At 38.9% G+C, this 17,442-nt stretch overlaps 1 protein-coding gene and 1 long non-coding RNA gene across 3 annotated transcripts in view; one reads left to right on the top strand and one right to left on the bottom strand.

The window, feature by feature from the left end:
- LOC109366588 overlaps nucleotides 1-364 on the bottom strand; it is an 8,762-nt gene extending 8,398 nt beyond the window's left edge. Inside the window, exon 1 of the long non-coding RNA XR_002112975.2 lies at nucleotides 210-364. This is a non-coding gene — a long non-coding RNA (uncharacterized LOC109366588). The remainder of the gene's footprint in view (nucleotides 1-209) is intronic.
- The window catches only part of TMEM170B (transmembrane protein 170B), a 46,648-nt gene extending 29,695 nt beyond the window's left edge, over nucleotides 1-16,953 (top strand). The window contains exons 1-3 of one of the 2 annotated variants that reach the window (XM_010708353.3): nucleotides 7-211; nucleotides 9,699-9,869; nucleotides 14,476-16,953. In XM_010708353.3, the coding sequence (XP_010706655.1) occupies nucleotides 115-211; nucleotides 9,699-9,869; nucleotides 14,476-14,606 (399 nt within the window). In that variant the 5' untranslated portion in view covers nucleotides 7-114 and the 3' untranslated portion in view covers nucleotides 14,607-16,953. Of the gene's footprint in view, nucleotides 1-6; nucleotides 212-9,698; nucleotides 9,870-14,475 lie in introns of those variants that run through there. The other variant, XM_031552746.1, reaches the window with a different exon arrangement.
- Nucleotides 16,954-17,442: the final 489 nt, after the last annotated feature.

The raw sequence follows: 17,442 nt of genomic DNA, 5'->3' as shown, positions 1-17,442 counted from the left end.
TCCCCCGCGGCGCGGAGGCTCCTTCGTCGCCTCCTTCATCGCCTCCCCGCCCCGCGGCTCCCCGCCGCCGGCTCTAGCGCCCCCTGGCTGAGGGGCGGCCCGCCTTGCGCCACCATGAAGGTGGAAGCGGGGGACAACTCCATGATCAACCTGTCGGTGCAGCAAGTGCTCAGCCTCTGGGCTCACGGCACCGTCCTGAGGAACCTCACCGGTGAGCGGGGCGGGCGCTGGGGTGCGGGGAGGAGAGGGGAGGATGGATGCCTTCCTCGCCTGCCTTCCTCGCTCGCCCGCTCTTCCCGGTGTGTGGGTGGGGCTGGCTGTCCGCATGTGTGGAGCTGAGCGGGGACGCAGACGTGTTTTTCCGTTGTAGGTTTACGATAAGAAGAAAAGGGGTGTATACGTGTGGTGGGGAGGTTGGAACTTGATGATCCTTGAGGTCCCTTCCAACCCAAGCCGTTGTGTGATTGCATGGGCACCGGCGTGTGAGTAAAGGGCTGTATAAAGTGTATAAACGTATAAATATGTTTGAGTGGGTGGTAGCAGAAATAACCGTAAGAAAGAGGTGCTTTTTATGTGTTTGCATTTTTTTTTTTCCTTACTCTATCCCTATACAATAAGAGAAGTGCGAGCAAATGGAGCGGCAGATGTTTCCTGGCGAGTCGGCATATAGGCATAGTTTTAAGCATCAAGGATTCTTAAAGACAAAGCCATCGTGTCACACTAAAGCTCCGAGAGGGACGGGTGAGGCAGATCCCTGCTACAAGGGAACCCCAGCTAGCTTTGGCAACAACTGGCTTATTTCCTCTCTGCCTCACACCGAAAAAAAAGATTCTGATCTAAGGACTGCTATGAGACAAGCCCATAGGCATGCAGTGGAGAGGTGTGTCTTGTTCTATCCAGGCTTGAAGCAAATCACAAACTTCCAGCTCTGGGCTAGAAGGGGTTTCATATCTGTAGCAAAGGTGTTGCTGAGTATGTTCTCTCTATTGTTATAAGGGTATAATAGTTGGTGACAGATTAATGGTAAACCTTGAGTTAAGGACACATGTTTTGAATATTTATAAAAGAACGTATTAGGTCACCTATTTCCTTCTGTCTGTACGAACGATATGTGGAAACATCTGTGAAATGTGGGAAATGTGTGATGAAGTTGTAGGTGTGGCTGAAGTTTGATGACGTAGCCTTTATGATCTTTCCTTTCTACTTCACGCTTTTTCAGTTTAATAAGTTATTCATTTTAAACGTGATCAGTAAAATATTTAAAATACGTCTGAATTTCAGAGGTATTAGAAAGATGGACTAATACAGCTCATTCTCTGAGTAGATTTTTTTTGCGCGCTTTCTATAAAATTACAAGTTGTGCTCTTGAAGGGAAGAGTTAACAATGGATTTAACTTCTTTGTGTTAGACATCCTCTGAAGTTTTCCTAATTAGAACATTACACAACAGAGGCATTTCTATGAAACACAGGGCTGAGTATTGAGCAAGAAAAACCGCTTCTTGGTGCTTTTGCAGCGTTACAAGAGGTTGCACAACGTATTTTCAACGTGGAATGGCTGCTCTTTTTTAACTTAAAGAATATGAAGAATAATTATTTATCCGTAGTAACACTGATGGAGAATACGTTATTGCTGGTTGTCGTAAGCTGTTGTGTGGCATGACAACAATGAATGGTTTTAGTCTTCTACATAGGGCAGTGTTCCTGATTGTAACCTAGGAGACATTTTTAATGTAGTAACTGATAATAATGAATAATTGTGAAGTTTAAGAAGGGATTATATAAAAATATTTACCAAATAAAGAAGTGAACATTGTTTAAAAACATGTTCTGGTTTTCTGCGCTAAGAAAAGAGCGTGTGAATGATTTAGTTGTGTTGTTTAATTTCTTCATTCATTTTCTTTGTCTGTGTGACATGTGTATAGTCAGTGAATATACAGATGCTGTAATTAAGAAATACACAGGAAGATAATAAATGGAAAATTCTTACTGATGTTGCAGGCTCTCAAGATTCTCCACAAGTCAGCACTTAAATGGGATCTAGGAGAGGTGCAGCCAGGCTCCACCCCTTCTAGTAGCACAGGTGAATTGCTTTCACCTGTGCTCTGTGACTGACTCATTTCTCACCTCAGGTGGTCAATCAGAGGTTCAGGCTGTGATTCAGCAGTTCCCATACAGACATATAAGGAAAAACTTCAGAGTACTGGAAAAAGAAATTAATAATTATGCAGTCTTCCGTGATTGTTCTTTAAGACTGATTTTTGTTTAGGTTTGGACTAAAAGTTGTCACTTATACTTGGATCTTAAATTGTTCAAGCAAGAATCTGTCATCTTTAGATATCCAGCGTTGATATGTTTGCACAAAGCTGTAAAATTCTATTGGCAAACTCATATTCCTCTAAAAAATATATATATTTTAATTCTTTCAAAACTTTCAGGAGAGCTGATATAAACCCCAGCCAAATTCAGGAGGTGCTTCAAATCTTAATGGTTTACGCGTGCACGCACACACTCTCTTTCACGTAGGATATAGTATATGGCCAAGAGTACCACAGGAGGCTACAGACAACTTAATTCCTACCACTTGCACATCACATTCTGACAGCTAACTCTGCAAGCACTGTTTCTGTGGTTGGGCCTAGGTCTGCCTATATGACATTCTTTGCTTCATACCTTTCTGCTTTAACCTGGAAGAAGGAGTGCTAGTGTAAAAGGTGGAAGTAAGGGTCCGGTACCTTTGGGAGCAGGTAGCCTATATTAGCTTACCCAGCAAATCCAAGAACAGCCCCCTTACGTGAACCAGTTGTGTTTTAGAGGCAGTGGTAGATCAGGATTTGTTACCACAAATCAGACAGTAATTGATTCTGAACTGTAAAATGTCCCACTTTGAGTGTCTATTATAATATATTATTAAATGCTGCCTCCAGTTTTGGGAACTTTGCTGTGTTTGTATTATTCCTGTAAGTAATGTGGGTATTTTGTTTAAGTCTAATTATTGTCTATTCCAAAGATTGAAGCTTCTCGTCCCAGCAGGTTTTACAGCAGGTACTGAGGAGGCAGGGGGAGAATGCAGTCTTCTCTGTGTTGCTGAGTGCTGAGGAATTCACAAAAGAGCTTGTGCTGTGCTGTATGGCTTCTAAAGTCAGCATCTTCCTCCCCATACCCTTAGGTTGTAGTGTCTGAAAGTGAGGAGCTCAAGACTTCACAGTTGTTTTAATATGCTTTAAAATAGAAGTAAGTCATTTTTAAATAAACTAGTTTGAAAGTGAACATTTATAAGAGATCATGGGAGTCGCATAGAAGATGCTCAGTCTACTTCTATATTTTTTGCTATACTCCATCCTACATTTATTTGTCCCCTAATTTATCTAGATTGTCATTGTACCTTATCTTATAACTTCAGGGGACTAAGCTCTAATTTATGATTTAAATGCTCTTCAGCAAGTTCTCTTCCAGTTAACGCAGCAAAAGCACAACACCCCAAACAGGAATTTGACTGTGTAGTCCTGATAGCATCCAGAGTCCCAGTTGCTTTCACGTGTTACTTTGTTGACTGAAATTTGTATCTTTGTATTCAGAGCACAGATACTTGCTTGGCTTAATTTTGTAGCTAGCAGTGGTAGACTGGATACATAGATGAAAATAACAAGATTTGATGTAGAATTTTTTTGGAGCACTCTTAATGAAGTGTTCTGGGCATTCATTTGTCTGGTGGTGCAAGCTAAGAACTAGAGGGAAAGAAAAAAAAACATTGAAGATGAAGGACTAAGGGCATACTCTGTGTTTACAGAAGCTAAGTGGTAGTAGAGCAGTGTGTTCACACATAAAGGTTTCTCTGAAGGTAATGCCTCCTATTTTATTATGTTAGCCCACAAAATCAGAGGTGGACGTTGGTCTGGCAGTTGACATTGAACCTTCCCACCACTTGTTGCTGTGTGACAGAGGGCAGCAGAGGGGCAGTCTGATGAAATGGTGTTTGATGTGGAAGTACAGATGAAACAAAAGTGTGTCATTGGATTCTTCCATGTGCACTCATTAGTGCTTGTTGAGCATTTATGGGACCAAACAGTGGATGTGAGCGCAGGGAGGTTTATGGGTGGTATGTTTCAGCTGTGGCAACAGTGATGTGAAAGATGAGCTATGTTCCTGACAGCTGTGTGCAGCTGTCACACCACAAAATGGCACAATGCTTACAGGCAGAGGATGGGATTCATCTTTCTTAAAGGGGGATGAGTCTTTTTGGAAAAGCTGTCAGGGCTTTAGAGTAGGTTCGAAGGAGGGAGGAAGGTGGGTAGTGAGCCTGCCCATGAGTAGATGTGTGACAGCATAGCTTGTTACAGGGAAAGGGTGCTAGTGGGGGGCCTGCTGCCCCAGTGTTGGCAACACTGTAACACACTTGAATCTTATGATGATGAACCAGAGACTGCTGAGGCAATAGGAGAAGGCAATGGGGAAACTCAATGAAAATACTTCAAAGGAATTAAAGAATTATCATCTAAGAAGGTGAAAAGGCTGGCTGCCCAGCTGAAGTGCCTCTACACCAATATATGCAGTTTAGGAAACAAATAGGAGGAGCTGGAAGTCACCCTGTTCGAAACCATGGCATAGTTGCTGTCACTGAAACCCGTTAGGATGATTCGTATGACTGGAGTATGGCTGTCAATGGCTACAAGTTGTTCAAAAGGGATGAGTGAGAAAGGAGGAGAGAAAGAAATAGTGTGAGGAGCTGTCCCTGAAGAACAGCCATGAGCAACTCAAAAGCCTGTGAATGAGTTAGAGACTGAGGCAATTAAGGGAGATGTGGTTTGTGTATACTACAGGCTGTCTGATGAAGCAGAGCCTGTTGATGGAGCAGCTACAAAAGACATCGTGATCGCTGGTTCTTGTCCTGCTAGGGTTCTTCTGACACCTGCTGGAAAAGTACCACAGTGAGTTCCTGAAATGCGTTGAGGATAACTTCTTGAGTCTAGTAATAGCCCTACCAGAGGGATGCAGTACTGGGCTGTTGCTCACCAACGTGAGTGAACTGATTGGTGACATCAGGTTTGGAGGCTGCCTAGGCTGTGGTGACCATGCGAAGGTGGAGTTCACACTCCTGACGGATATCAGGCAGATAAAAGTAAAATCAGAATGCTGAATTCTTGGAAAGCCAGATTCCAGTTCTTCAGGAAACTAGTCAACAAACCCCCTGGGAATTTGTCCTCAAGGACAAGGGAGCAGAGCAGTGTTTGCAGATCTTTAAGGAAGCTTTCCTTACGGCACAAGAGCATCCCCAGATATAGGAAGTCAGGAAAAGAAAGCAAGAAATTGGCATGGCTGAACCAGCACCTGCTAATCAAACTGGAAAGCAAGAAGAAATGGACAGACAGTGGAATCGGGGGCAGGTACCCTGGGAGGAGCGTAGGGATGAAGACCCAACTGGAACTGGATTGACAAGAGGTATAAAGAAGAAAAAGGAGGACTAGAAGATATTAAGAATGATATGTAATGAGAAGATATTGGGATAGTACTGATGTATGTAATGCTACCTGCATTTCTTACTTTGGTGACTTTACAACAATTTGAGTTGAAAACCTAAGCCTCTGTGAAGTTATGGTCTATAACTGGATTCTTTAAACACTGTAGCCTGCATTTGTGTTGAGCAAGAAATACTTGTGGATGTTCTCTAGTTTCCTTTTGAATGCATTTGATATATACGTTGCTTTAAGGAAGAGGAGAAAAAGGTGTCTGCCAAAGGACTCCATTTTATATTCCTTTACCCAACAGGACATTTGGGGCTGGTTCTATTCTGACGTCTCCTGCCCTAAATATAAAATTGCATAATACTTATTTTCTTCGAGACTTATTTGAAGTTGAAGATCCAAGTAGTTGATCACTATGCACTAGAGATCACTATTTTGTTGTGTAAGGAGTTTCTAAATATTATTGGGTTCTTAGTTACAGGAGAGTAGTTAACTATTTCATAATCTTTTATTTTCTTCTAACAATACACTTGCCATAAGTCTCCCTATGACAGGGAAATCAATTCCTTTTTCTACCTGGTGAAAGGTTCAGCAATGACCACAAACAACTGATTTTCTCTGGGGCATTGCAGTGCCTGGTAAACTCTGTGAGAACTGCAGGGATGATGATGAGTAAATCAGATTCCAGCAGGAAGCTGGGCAATTTCAGTCCAAGATTGTCAGCTACCATGATATATTAAGAGAAAACAAGTGCAGAATTCAGAGTACTGGGACTGCCCCTCAGATTTGCAATGGCAATACTAACAGCTTTACTTCTCTCCAGACCGTTATTACAAATTAATGATTAACTTCTAATTGACCAGCTACTTAACAGGCTGTCAATCTCAGATCCCTTCCCAGCTAAAATAACCACCAGCCTTCTGTTCTTGGGTTTTAAGTTAAAAGTTTATCTCATTTCCATGCAATTTTATGAAACTGATACTACCTGAATTCAGTATCCCACAGCAGCACATATTCTAGAAGTTTTTATTTAGTCTGTAGAAGAACCAATGAGACAACCTTCATCGATACGCTGTTGTCGTACCTATGGAGTGTTTGGGAATCTTACGGCATACAGAAACTGGCAGTCGTAATGTAACACTGCAGAAGAATCAAGCTGCTTCTTCAGCTGTGGATTTGAAATGCTCTAAGTCCATCAGTGTGATGTCAGGTTATTTTGACCCTAATAATATTGTAAGTTGTTCTCACTTTTCCCAGGCAGAAGTTTCACCTCTTGCATTCATCTTAGTCAAGGAAAATGAAAGCTTGAGACAAAAACCTTTTCAAGACACTGTTCTGATGACACAGGTTTCTCTTTCAGTAGGTGTATATCAGGATAATCTGATTTTATATTTGTGATACTACAAATTGTGTAGCTGACTTGATTGTAGGGAAGAATGCTGCACCCAGAAAACGCGTAGCATCTCTGCTACAGTATTTACTGGCAAACAAGGCAAAGCCTCATCTGATGTGTAAGAACAATTTTGAAACTATGTATTTAACATTGCACTGTCCTTCCAGCAGTTTAATTCTGTTTTCTCTAAGTAATCTGGCAGATGGCTCAACCACATTGTCATGGAGAACTCAAGTGTAAGATCTAAGATGTTCGAGTGCCTTCTAAGACTGAAGGTTTTCAGATCTCAGCATCTACAAGCTTGGAAATGCTTACTCCTGGCTGCTAACCACTTTCTTAATTCCTATACTAAAGTGCTTTTCTGTAACTTCTGTTCTCTGTGGTTGTTCAAATGGTAATGCAGAATATAAAGTTTGCATTTTTTCACTATCACTTTGGCCAAAGCAGTGTAGGCTTGAGGACTTGCTCATTCTATTTCTAAACTATGGTCTGCTTAGTCCATACTAACAGTCTACTAACAGTGCACTCTTGCTCCTACCTTGGGGCAGGAGCTTAGTTTTCATCATTTTGATAAAATAATGTTTCAAGCTGTTGGGAGTCTGATTTGCGATGCCTTTCTTAACATCTTTCTATTGAAGGGTCTTCCTAGTGAAAGGGCAACTCTTCTGATGCAACCTGTAAGAAGGGAGGAGGATCACTCCCTCGTGCAAAAATAATTCACAGTGTTCCTTTCAGAATGCCAATTTACATCTGTAGGAAAGCTTTTTCCCTCTCTTAATTTGTATTTACTGTAAGTGCTAGTAGGATTGTAAGGTTGACAGATCCTCTGGTTAATCTCCTTGCTTATTTGCTGCTACTAGGAGGAAAACAGAGCAAAAAAATGATGTGAATACCAAAGCTAATAACAGATGAGGCCTGTTAGGACTGCAAGAGAGGTTCCTCTCCTAAGCTGTCTATGACCATGGCAGATTAGATCAGCAATTCCCTCACCAGGTTTAAGAAAGACTGTAGTGGAAATGCAATGTCATGGCTGGAACCAATGACTGAGCACCTGGTGGGAAGGCAGGGCCAACCCAGGGGAGCTCAGGTGCAAGCAATGCACCTGAGTGACTGGAAGAGCTGGGGCCAGGATCCACCCTTTCCCAGACCTCATTTAAGGGCTGGCAGTGGTGGTAAGGGTATTTTGCTGAAGATCCCTGCCTATCTGAGGACCTTACTGAAGGTGAACTTGAGGCCTTCTAAAGGTAAACAGTTTCTTTCTCCTGTTTCTGCACCTATTACTGTCACATCTAAGCAGATCCTCACTTGCTGTTGCCTGGGATCTTGCTGCTCTACTATTTGTGTTACACCTAGTAAAGGGGTTTGTCATATAGTTGATGACTGATGTGGCACTCATGCTACTATTCTATAGTTTCTGAGAACGAGGCATTTACTACAAGAGTGCTGTGGTCCTTATCCTCCTGCAGAAATTTTTGTGACCCAATTTGGGGCTGAAGGCAAAGGGATGGAGGTGGAAGGCTTTGATAGAGCTGCTTAGAGCCCTTAGTATATGTGTGTATGTGTATCCAGTCACTTGGAAAGCTAAGTTGCACCTGAAGTTACAGCTGTTAGTATTAACTGTATGCATTTTTACTAGCCATTTTCCTTGCTCCTCTCTTAAGAGGATCTTTTGGTTGCCTTCAGAGGAGTGCAGTTGGTGTGTAGCAACTGTTTTTTCTCAGCATCCTTTCACAATATGCCTTGTTTAATGTGATGTATTGATGTATTTTTGAATTAGTTAATTGGGTCCTATTTCTGCTCAAATGACTGACGTGTGTCCAGCTGCAGTAATACAGGCTCACCTGATAAATAGTATCCTGCTGTTGTAAGGAAATGTACTTTTTTTTTTTTTTTAGGGGGAACTGCAGCAAGAACTCTAAACTTGGAATGATTTTAACTGTGAAAATGTCTCCCAGTTTGCTAAATTTTGTGATAAGGACATTTATGATCATTATAGTTGACATTTTTTAGAAAATATGGATGCCATTAGGATTTTGCCGCTTGTATTTTCTTACCTTTTGAATTATCATGTTTTTAGAACGTTCTCACCAAATGAGCAAGCTGCTCTGATTTCTGTGTAATTCACTGATGCTTTCTGTACCTCTCTTTGAAAGTAATGGTGATGTCTGGCATTTTGAGAAATACCTGTGCTCTGTGTGTTCTCGTGATCTCCTGTCCTTGCTCAGTAATTTACATAATGCTGGCTCTTGTTTCTCTCAGGTTTGGTGCTAACTAATTATAAAGCATAAAAATAAAGCAGATGTGCTAAAAATTCTTGTTTAAAAAAAGTGTTATTTCTGTTTTTCCCTTCTGAAGATACATGGGTGGAATGTTCCCATTACAGCTCTCTGGGAGATAAACTGAAGTCTTTAATCTCACTTTTCCTATTTGATGTTAGCTTGATGCGGTCTTTCCTTGTAAAAGATGGTTCTTTTTCCTGGTTCACTTTCAGAGAGAATTTCATCCTGCACTTGTAATTTCTTGCTGAAATGTAGCTACAATTAGTGAATAAAGAAGCCATTGAAAGAATGATGGTCTATGTGAATCAGATCGGTTATTACAAATACTGTACTGGAACTCTTCATGTTGTTTTTTTGTTTTTTAAATCACAATAGCACTGCTCCTTTAAGTCAGTCTGCTGAAACATGATGGTGTCTTGATTATATGCTGGTGTTTTCATGTTAACTCTTTTCAAGACTGAAATCGTTGCATTTCTTCTACAATTGATTGTATGCAATGTTTCTAAATCTCTTAAAATGTTTTTGCCTGAGAAATATTAATCTTTTATTTGACTGCTTTCTTTCAGAAATGTGGTACTGGGTTTTCCTCTGGGCTCTCTTCTCCTCTCTCTTTGTCCATGGTGCTGTGGGAGTATTAATGTTTGTGATGCTGCAGAGGCATAGGCAGGGGAGGCTGATCTCTGTCATTGTGGTCAGCATTGGATTTCTGGGTTCTGTAACTGGAGCAATGATAACCAGTAAGTCTATCTTTTGTGTTTTTACTTATTTATATCTAAAATTAAAAATATATTAAAGCAAACTTAATGATTTGGTCATTACTTATTAAGGATTTTGCCTTAATTGTGTAGCAATTCTAATGAATATGATGGCTAAGTTGTTCTTCCTATTATGTAAAGATGAAATGATTCCAGAACTGTTAGCAGATGGTTATCTTACTCATTCACTTTGTCTGCTTTGTGTACCAAGCTATTGAAATATCTACAGTTAACAAGTAGTATCATTTGAGGATCAGAATTTGCTGTCCTGTCCTATTGTAATTGTTGCCAATTTTGGTCAGAGTTTTTGTTTGTTTGTTTGTTTTTTAATCAAGTTCACCTATCAGCACCCTTAAAGCCATCAGTTTCTTTTAGAAATGAGGCGTCAGTTCCATTGACTTCAGGACTGGCTTCCTACTCTCTTTCCAGGGCCTGCTGGATAATTTCATATTGGATCTGGGAAGGATATTGGTCTTTTAAAGGAACTAGAGATGCTGTGTACCTCTACAGGAAAAAACAACAGAACTAGTGACTTTTATTCTGTGTTTTTAATGAGCATATAACAATCTGAACTACGCGTGCCACTCAGAACAGACCAAATAATTGTGTGCCTCAAGGATTTGAAAGACCTTTCCAATCTTCCATTGTAGTCAAATTGATACTTTTTTCTAATGTATTTGGGATAAGGAGTAATGACAATAGTTATCATCCCTGCTGTTCTTCCCCTCAAATAAAATACAAAAGCAAGGGAGCTATGTGTGCTATTAACTTAGGTACGATGCTATTCAACAAGGGCATCAGTTACAGCATTTGTAATGGTGCTATTCCAAAGCCTTCGACATCCTGAGAAATATTATACACTTCTTATTTCTTTGTATTGGAGGGGTTAGTGTCTTATCTGTGAATACGTTTTTCTGTTAAAGCAGTGTGCTAAAAGATGAGTAAATACAAGTTTCATAGAGCTATAATTAGAGGTACTACTTTAATCTATAAATAGCCTGTAGTAACTTTACCAAACAGGCAGGAGAACATTGAGTTTTCTGTTTGCAGTGGGAAAGAGAATATTATTTCTGTAGAAAATAAGCTTGTACTTACTGTCAGAAACAGTGCTGGTAATATGGAGTTCTCAACACTGCAATCAATGGATTCTGTAATGTGTCTGAACAGTGGTTTCTGTCCAGACATCTTCTGTGTTATTGACAAGGTGGTCTAACTTGAAAGGCAGTAGAGCCTTTGAAGGTAAGGAACTGTAAATCTAGAGACCACCAGAGGGCCTTAAGCTTTGGGCAAATAGTCTTGGCTTTCTCTTTGAGCTGTATAGATTGTCAGAGTAGGGGTAGCACTTCAGCTTTAGACACTATGGTTGTTTTGTAGCAGGTTTTCTTATGCTTTCTCAGGCTGAAAGCTTTTATTGACTATTAATTTCAAAGTTTGATTAAAAACACAAACTTTAAGAAAGGCTTCCTTGGGGCTTTCTTCAGAATTATGTTTTAATGATGTTTTAATTTTAATTGCTGTATATTTCCCAGCTTGACATTTTATTGTCGAACAACATTTGTTTTTTTTTCCTTCTAAGGTGAGGCATATGGAACCAATTAATACCTTGCATTGCATGTTATGTTGATTTTGAATTGTCCTGTGTTTACAATGGCAGTGGCCCTGTTATTAGGTCAGCTGCATGACCACTTCTGAAGAGAAGTGCTAGGAAATGTAATGCTGAATATCCAAGCAGAAGCGAGGAAGTCTCAGAGTTTCTGACATGAATTTCCTTTGCCTCTTCCATTTATGCATGAAAAGAGGAGTAACACAGTTGTGTTTTTTGATATCCAAATTTACAGGTAAAATGAGTTTTGTTTGTGTGTAAATAAAGCATTTCACCAGGGAATTTCTCTGAGCTTACACTGTAGACTTATGTTATTCTCATCGGTTTTACACAGAGATGAAACTGGATTAGCCAAAAATGCCAAGGTATCTTCATTTCTGGACAGCACTGGATTTTTTCGTGCTGAAAGAAATTCTGTAAGGAGCTTCTGAAGATAAATAAAATATTTAAAAGACGATTTCTAACTGTTGCTATGTAGTAAAGTAGGATATAAACAAGTATTTAGCCTTTTGGATAGGCCCAATCCTGCTTGTAAGAGCTGGAAATGGCAAATTAACTTCTACTTCCATTTGTTTTTTCAGCCTTCCGTGTTATTTGTGTAGATGAATGTGGTACAACCTGTTAAATGGTACAAGTTTAGAATCATAGAATGGCCTGGGTTGAAAAGGACCACAGTGCTCATCCAGTTCCAACCCCCTGCTATGTGCAGGGTCACCAACCACCAGACCAGGCTGCCCAGAGCCACATCCAGCCTGGCCTTGAATGCCTCCAGGGATGGGGCATCCACAGCCTCCTTGGGCAACCTGTTCCAGTGCATCACCACCCTCTGTTTAATTTTGTTCGTGATAGATCTTCGGAACTTAGGTATTTTTGAGATCTATTACCAACATATAGCAATGTGTTTAAAAGCAGCAGGACAAAACCAACAACCAGAGTGAGTTGTGCTGCTGCTGTCAAAAACAGCCTCAGGAACAGTTAAATATCAGGCAATTTGAGGCAAGGATTTTTAGTTGCATTTTATCCCAGAGGGTCTATTCTTCCTCCTCCCCCATGCACGTTTTGGTGACGTTGTCATTTCCCTCAGTGGCAAGCTATTGTAGTACCCTTTGGTTTTAGTTGTGCTGGGTTTTTACAGCTTCTATTGCAAGCTGTTATCTAAAAAATAAAAATACATGATTATCAAAACACAGAACTCCTTGGTTTTGTTATTGATGTTTTCCCCAGAATACCTCAATACCTTTCTTAAGAAGCCAAACACTGCTGTTATTGGGATATAGTAACTTGATGCTACTGGTTAATAAATCTTAACTAATTTGAATGCACTTTAAGAGTTCAATCAGCTGAATAATTTTAATGGCAGCGCTGGGCTCATTCTCAAGGATCTCTTTCAGTTTTTGATAGGTGATAGTCAGGATAAATGGAGAAGCTAACACGGGGTGGCTGAGTGAAACAACATCAGGCTCGTGTTTTAGTTAGGCAATTTAAACAACTACCTGATGTGAAGCACATTTTGTGTAAAGAAACAGTAGTGAATGCTAGTCTTCCTAAAACATTTGTAAAAATGAGATGGTGCTCTTTTTTTTTTTTGTCAGGTGACATCTCAGAAAACCTGTTGGGATTTATTTCCATATCACGGATGGATTTTGAATCACTTCGGCAGACTATTCCCTGTAGTGAATAAAAACAAGGGAATTCCCACTTTAACTCCTGCTATTTATTTCAAAATTTATTTCATGGCCAGCTTTTCAGTTTTCTTTGAGTTGGAAAGGGCCATAGTGTACTCTGAAAGCTTTTAACTGAACTGTTTGAGATATCACATGCAAAAGGTCTATCACTGAAAAATTCAGTGTTTTCTTTAGGCAAGGGGACTAAGCACTCTTCAGCAAATACTAGATGAGAAAACACTAAAAAAAAAAAAGGCTGTAGATAAATTTGAGGTATGGATTGAGTTATATTTTTGCTACAGACACAGTTGTATCCAAGCCTCTTTTTCTATTTTGCATAAACATTTGTGTATCCTCACACTGAGAAGTAATTGGAGGAGAAAATGTTATTTATTAGCATGATTTTTTTTTTTTTGTAAAGATGAATGCAAAGATTTTCTTTCTTAGGCTGTTATTTCAAGTCAAGAGGACAAATGAAACATGAATTTGCTCTGTGGCTTTTGTTCCTTAAGTGCGCGCGAAGAAGTCGCCATATGAAAGACTGTAGGAGGGAGTTAAGAACAAGTGACTTGTTTTCAGAGCAGTGTTTATTGCCGGTTAATCTTCAGTCATTTGGTGTTATATTTCAAAGGAGGTTTGCACACAACTGTACAGGAGAAATGGTTTTTTAATTTCATACAACTGTAAATCTAATGACAATTGTTAGAGACTTCTCCCCATACGCATTCACAAATTACAGTGTAAGACTTCTTGATCTTTTCCATGTTTTGCTTGATTTGCCAAACAACTGTTAACAGTTTAGTAGTTGAAGTCAAAGCTAACAGTATGACCTGATTGTTTAACTGAAATACTAAATGAAGCTGCTAGACATGTAGATTTTTTTTTTAGACAGTTTGTAGGCATTCACAGTCTTAGTGTTATCGTCTTCTCCCTGTTTGTACAAAGACAATTAAGCCACAGTTTGGACTTGGTAAATTCTAGATGCATATTTTAGAAGTTTTTTTTTTGCTAATTCTTCAAATTAGCAGGAGAGAAAGAAATTTGAAGGCACCTTAAGGGAAGTGGTGAGTTTAAGTTTTTCTAATAGAGCTTGTGTCGGAACAGTTAATCTGGTTCGTTTGGGAAAATTATCCCTGAAGACCTTTGGTGAAACTAGAAAAAGTCAAGCAAGGCTAAATAATTGTGTAATGCCCTGAATTAATTCCATGTTTGGTAATATTCTAGAAATAGCTAATGCATAAATACAGTAAATCATGTGTCACATGTTTCAGCCTTAGTTTTACTTCTGTAATTTGACCATTGTTTTTCTTGTGATTCTTAGGTGCTGCAGTAGCTGGAATTTACAGAGTAGCAGGAAAGAATATGGCTCCTTTAGAAGCTCTTGTCTTTGGTGTTGGACAGACAGTACTGACATTAATTATATCATTTTCAAGGATTCTTGCAACGCTTTGAGACTTATGTAAAAATAATATCAACTAGCCTAAAGAATCTCTAATCTGAAGAGAAGCTTCCTGAAAGTGGATTCATCAGTTACGAATGTGAATTCTAGTCCAAGAGAAAGGAAGCAATGAGGAACAAGCACTACATATCTAGAGGTTCAGTGAAATGAACAGGCTGTCCTCTAGTGTCTGAACTGTTGTACTTCTGCACTGCGCCTTACGTGCCTCAGTCAAAGGCAAGGTGCAATCCTTGTGCACAGCGCTGAGATGAAGCACCTTGAGCAGCTGCCAGTCAGGTTATGCTTGGTAATGGGATCATTGTTCTTATCAGTGTTTTAATAAAATAAAGGGATGCTCCTGAAAACTGCTGCACGTGCCAAACTTGGAGTTCAATTCTTAGTTATTGGTTGGATAAGCTTTTTGAAATTGTAGTCGTAGAAGAATGCTGTGGGTGTACGCACTGATCTCAAGTGGAATAGTAAGATAACTAATTTTTGTACTAACAATATTTCTTTGAGTATTCATATTCAGCACTAAACACAGCACTTCGGTTTGATTCAAGCTGCAGATAAATATTGATGGGATTTAAGAGCTACAACTGGAGCAACCCTGTTCCAATTGCCACAGACTTAGGATGACTTGTGACAATTTTTGAAGATCAGCACGTTGTTTCTTCCTGGTCTTCACTCTTCAGACATCCTTAGTTTAAGGAGACACCATGAGAGAGGTACAATTTGTTGTATATGCATCATAAAATGATGCTTTCCTTAAAATTATTTTGTCTTAAAATTGCAGATGGTTACCAGCCTTCTGGAAAACCCTAAAAAGGCTGCAAGTTAGCTCCCTTTATTTGCTGGAGTGCTGGTAGGACTCTTAACCCTACACTTTTTTTTTTTTAAAGAACAAGTAAATGTAACACAGACTTTAAGAAAGTTCACCTGTGACACAAATGGAAAGTGATAAAGAAAAGAGATATCAGTTTTCTACAGAACATTTATTTAATCAAATAGTTATCTTCAAAAGTTTGAAAGCAGGGCAGCACTGATGTATTTACTACCTTGTTTCTGAACACTTTGTATTCTTGGAAAGGTTAAGGTACCTGTAAATTTCAATTACGTCGCTTTCAGTAGATTTTGTGCTTTTCTAGTTTAAAAGGAACAGTAATGTTGTGCATGTGAGATGTCTTTAAATGTGAATGTTTGGAGTGAATAGAAATTTTAATGCTATTTATGAAGTGCAGATTTTAAAGGGCACGATGTTCTGTGTGAGGAATAAGACATCTTTTACTACTTTATTCAACTGGATATTTTTCAGGAGTTGGTTATTAATGCTGATAGAAAGAGTAAATTGCTCAAAGGTTTTGCTGTTAAGATGTCAAAGAGACTTTTGGAACTGTTGAAATCATTGGCATCTGCTGTATAGCTAGAATAATATGGTTCTAATGCAATTTACAATCAAAATGCATTGCTTAGTGCTTCAAAAATATTACAGTGAATTTGCTTGCTTGCCATTATTTTCCTCTGTATAAGCTGTTTGGCTTTTTTACATGCTGAGAATGCTAATAATTCTTTTGTTTAAAAGTACTGTCAGGTTAGTTTTGTTGTTGGTTTTTTTTGGGGGGGGAAAAATGTGTACAAAGTTACAGGCTATGAAGGGAACAAGATAAAACATTTATAAATGTTTTTAATGGTATACTTTGGCTTTAAATTGCTTTAATATGTGGCTGAATGCATATATTCTCATTACTGTGAATGTTCTCAAAACTTATTTTTGATGGTTTAATTTTTATTGTTTTTACTTTCTGCTGGTAGTTTTTGAGATAACAATTCACTGCACTTTAGACAATTAAATTTTTGCATCTGTAAAAAGGCAATTTAAACTTCTCGTTGTTTTACGATATGGGAAAAAATGGTTTTCAGGTATCTAAATCTAATGGAATAATAAAAAATGTCTCCTACTGTGCCTTTCTATATGTACTTTTTAGGGAAGAAGATTAAAAAGGTTTTCTTCGTTCTTGTTCTATTTTTGGTATTATGAATGATTTAGTTATTTGATATGATGTTTTATTCAACAGACATTAAAACATTTGTTTGACAACTTGGAAATATTTGTCTAGATCAAAACCAACCCTCTCACAGAGCGTTGTATTCAGTAGCTTAAACTGTCTGACATTACCTCACCCTTTTACTTCTTCCTTCACAGTTTCTAAATTTCATTGAGCATCTCAATTCTTATTTATTATATGAGACTATTGTGGTATCCCTATTCAAGGACTTGCTGTCTTTCACCACTTTAAACTGTCAGACTACTACTAATGTAAGCAATGTATGTAACTAATAAAATTTTATTGATGACCTTCATTCTTCTTTTTAATTGTAGTGCCTGTGATATGTCTTCCATTGTAACTTCTTAGACAAGGAGACATCCTTGCAGATGTTAAATAACCTTCCTCTGAGTAACTTTTATTATATGAATACTATTAATGGCTTTAAATCAATTAGGTGCTTAATTGCGTTCTGCTTTATATGGCATCATTGCCTACCAACAATCAGTAGGCAGATACAATGCCTAGTTACTAATAGTTGTGTGTTTGGATGGGAAACTGGTCTTAACTATTAATTGTGAAGGGTAAATGAGGCCAATTACTTTAAGAAGTTTTCCTTGTTTGTGGTATTAATCTAATGCATAATAATTCCAGAAGAGAAAGAAAGTGCAAGTGGTCTTCTGCCTCTGAAACTTTCAGGATTCACTCCAATTTTATAGGAACAACACTTAAAAGGTGCTCTAGTCAAAGAGCAGCGTGTGTGTGTGTGTGTGTGTGTGTGTGTGTGTGTGTGTGTATATATATG

The sequence above is a fragment of the Meleagris gallopavo genome, chromosome 3 (genome assembly GCF_000146605.3).
Source record: "Meleagris gallopavo isolate NT-WF06-2002-E0010 breed Aviagen turkey brand Nicholas breeding stock chromosome 3, Turkey_5.1, whole genome shotgun sequence".
Classification (NCBI taxonomy): Eukaryota; Metazoa; Chordata; class Aves; order Galliformes; family Phasianidae; genus Meleagris; species Meleagris gallopavo.
Note: the sequence above shows the minus strand (reverse complement) of the source record. Positions and strands in the feature narration are given on the sequence as shown.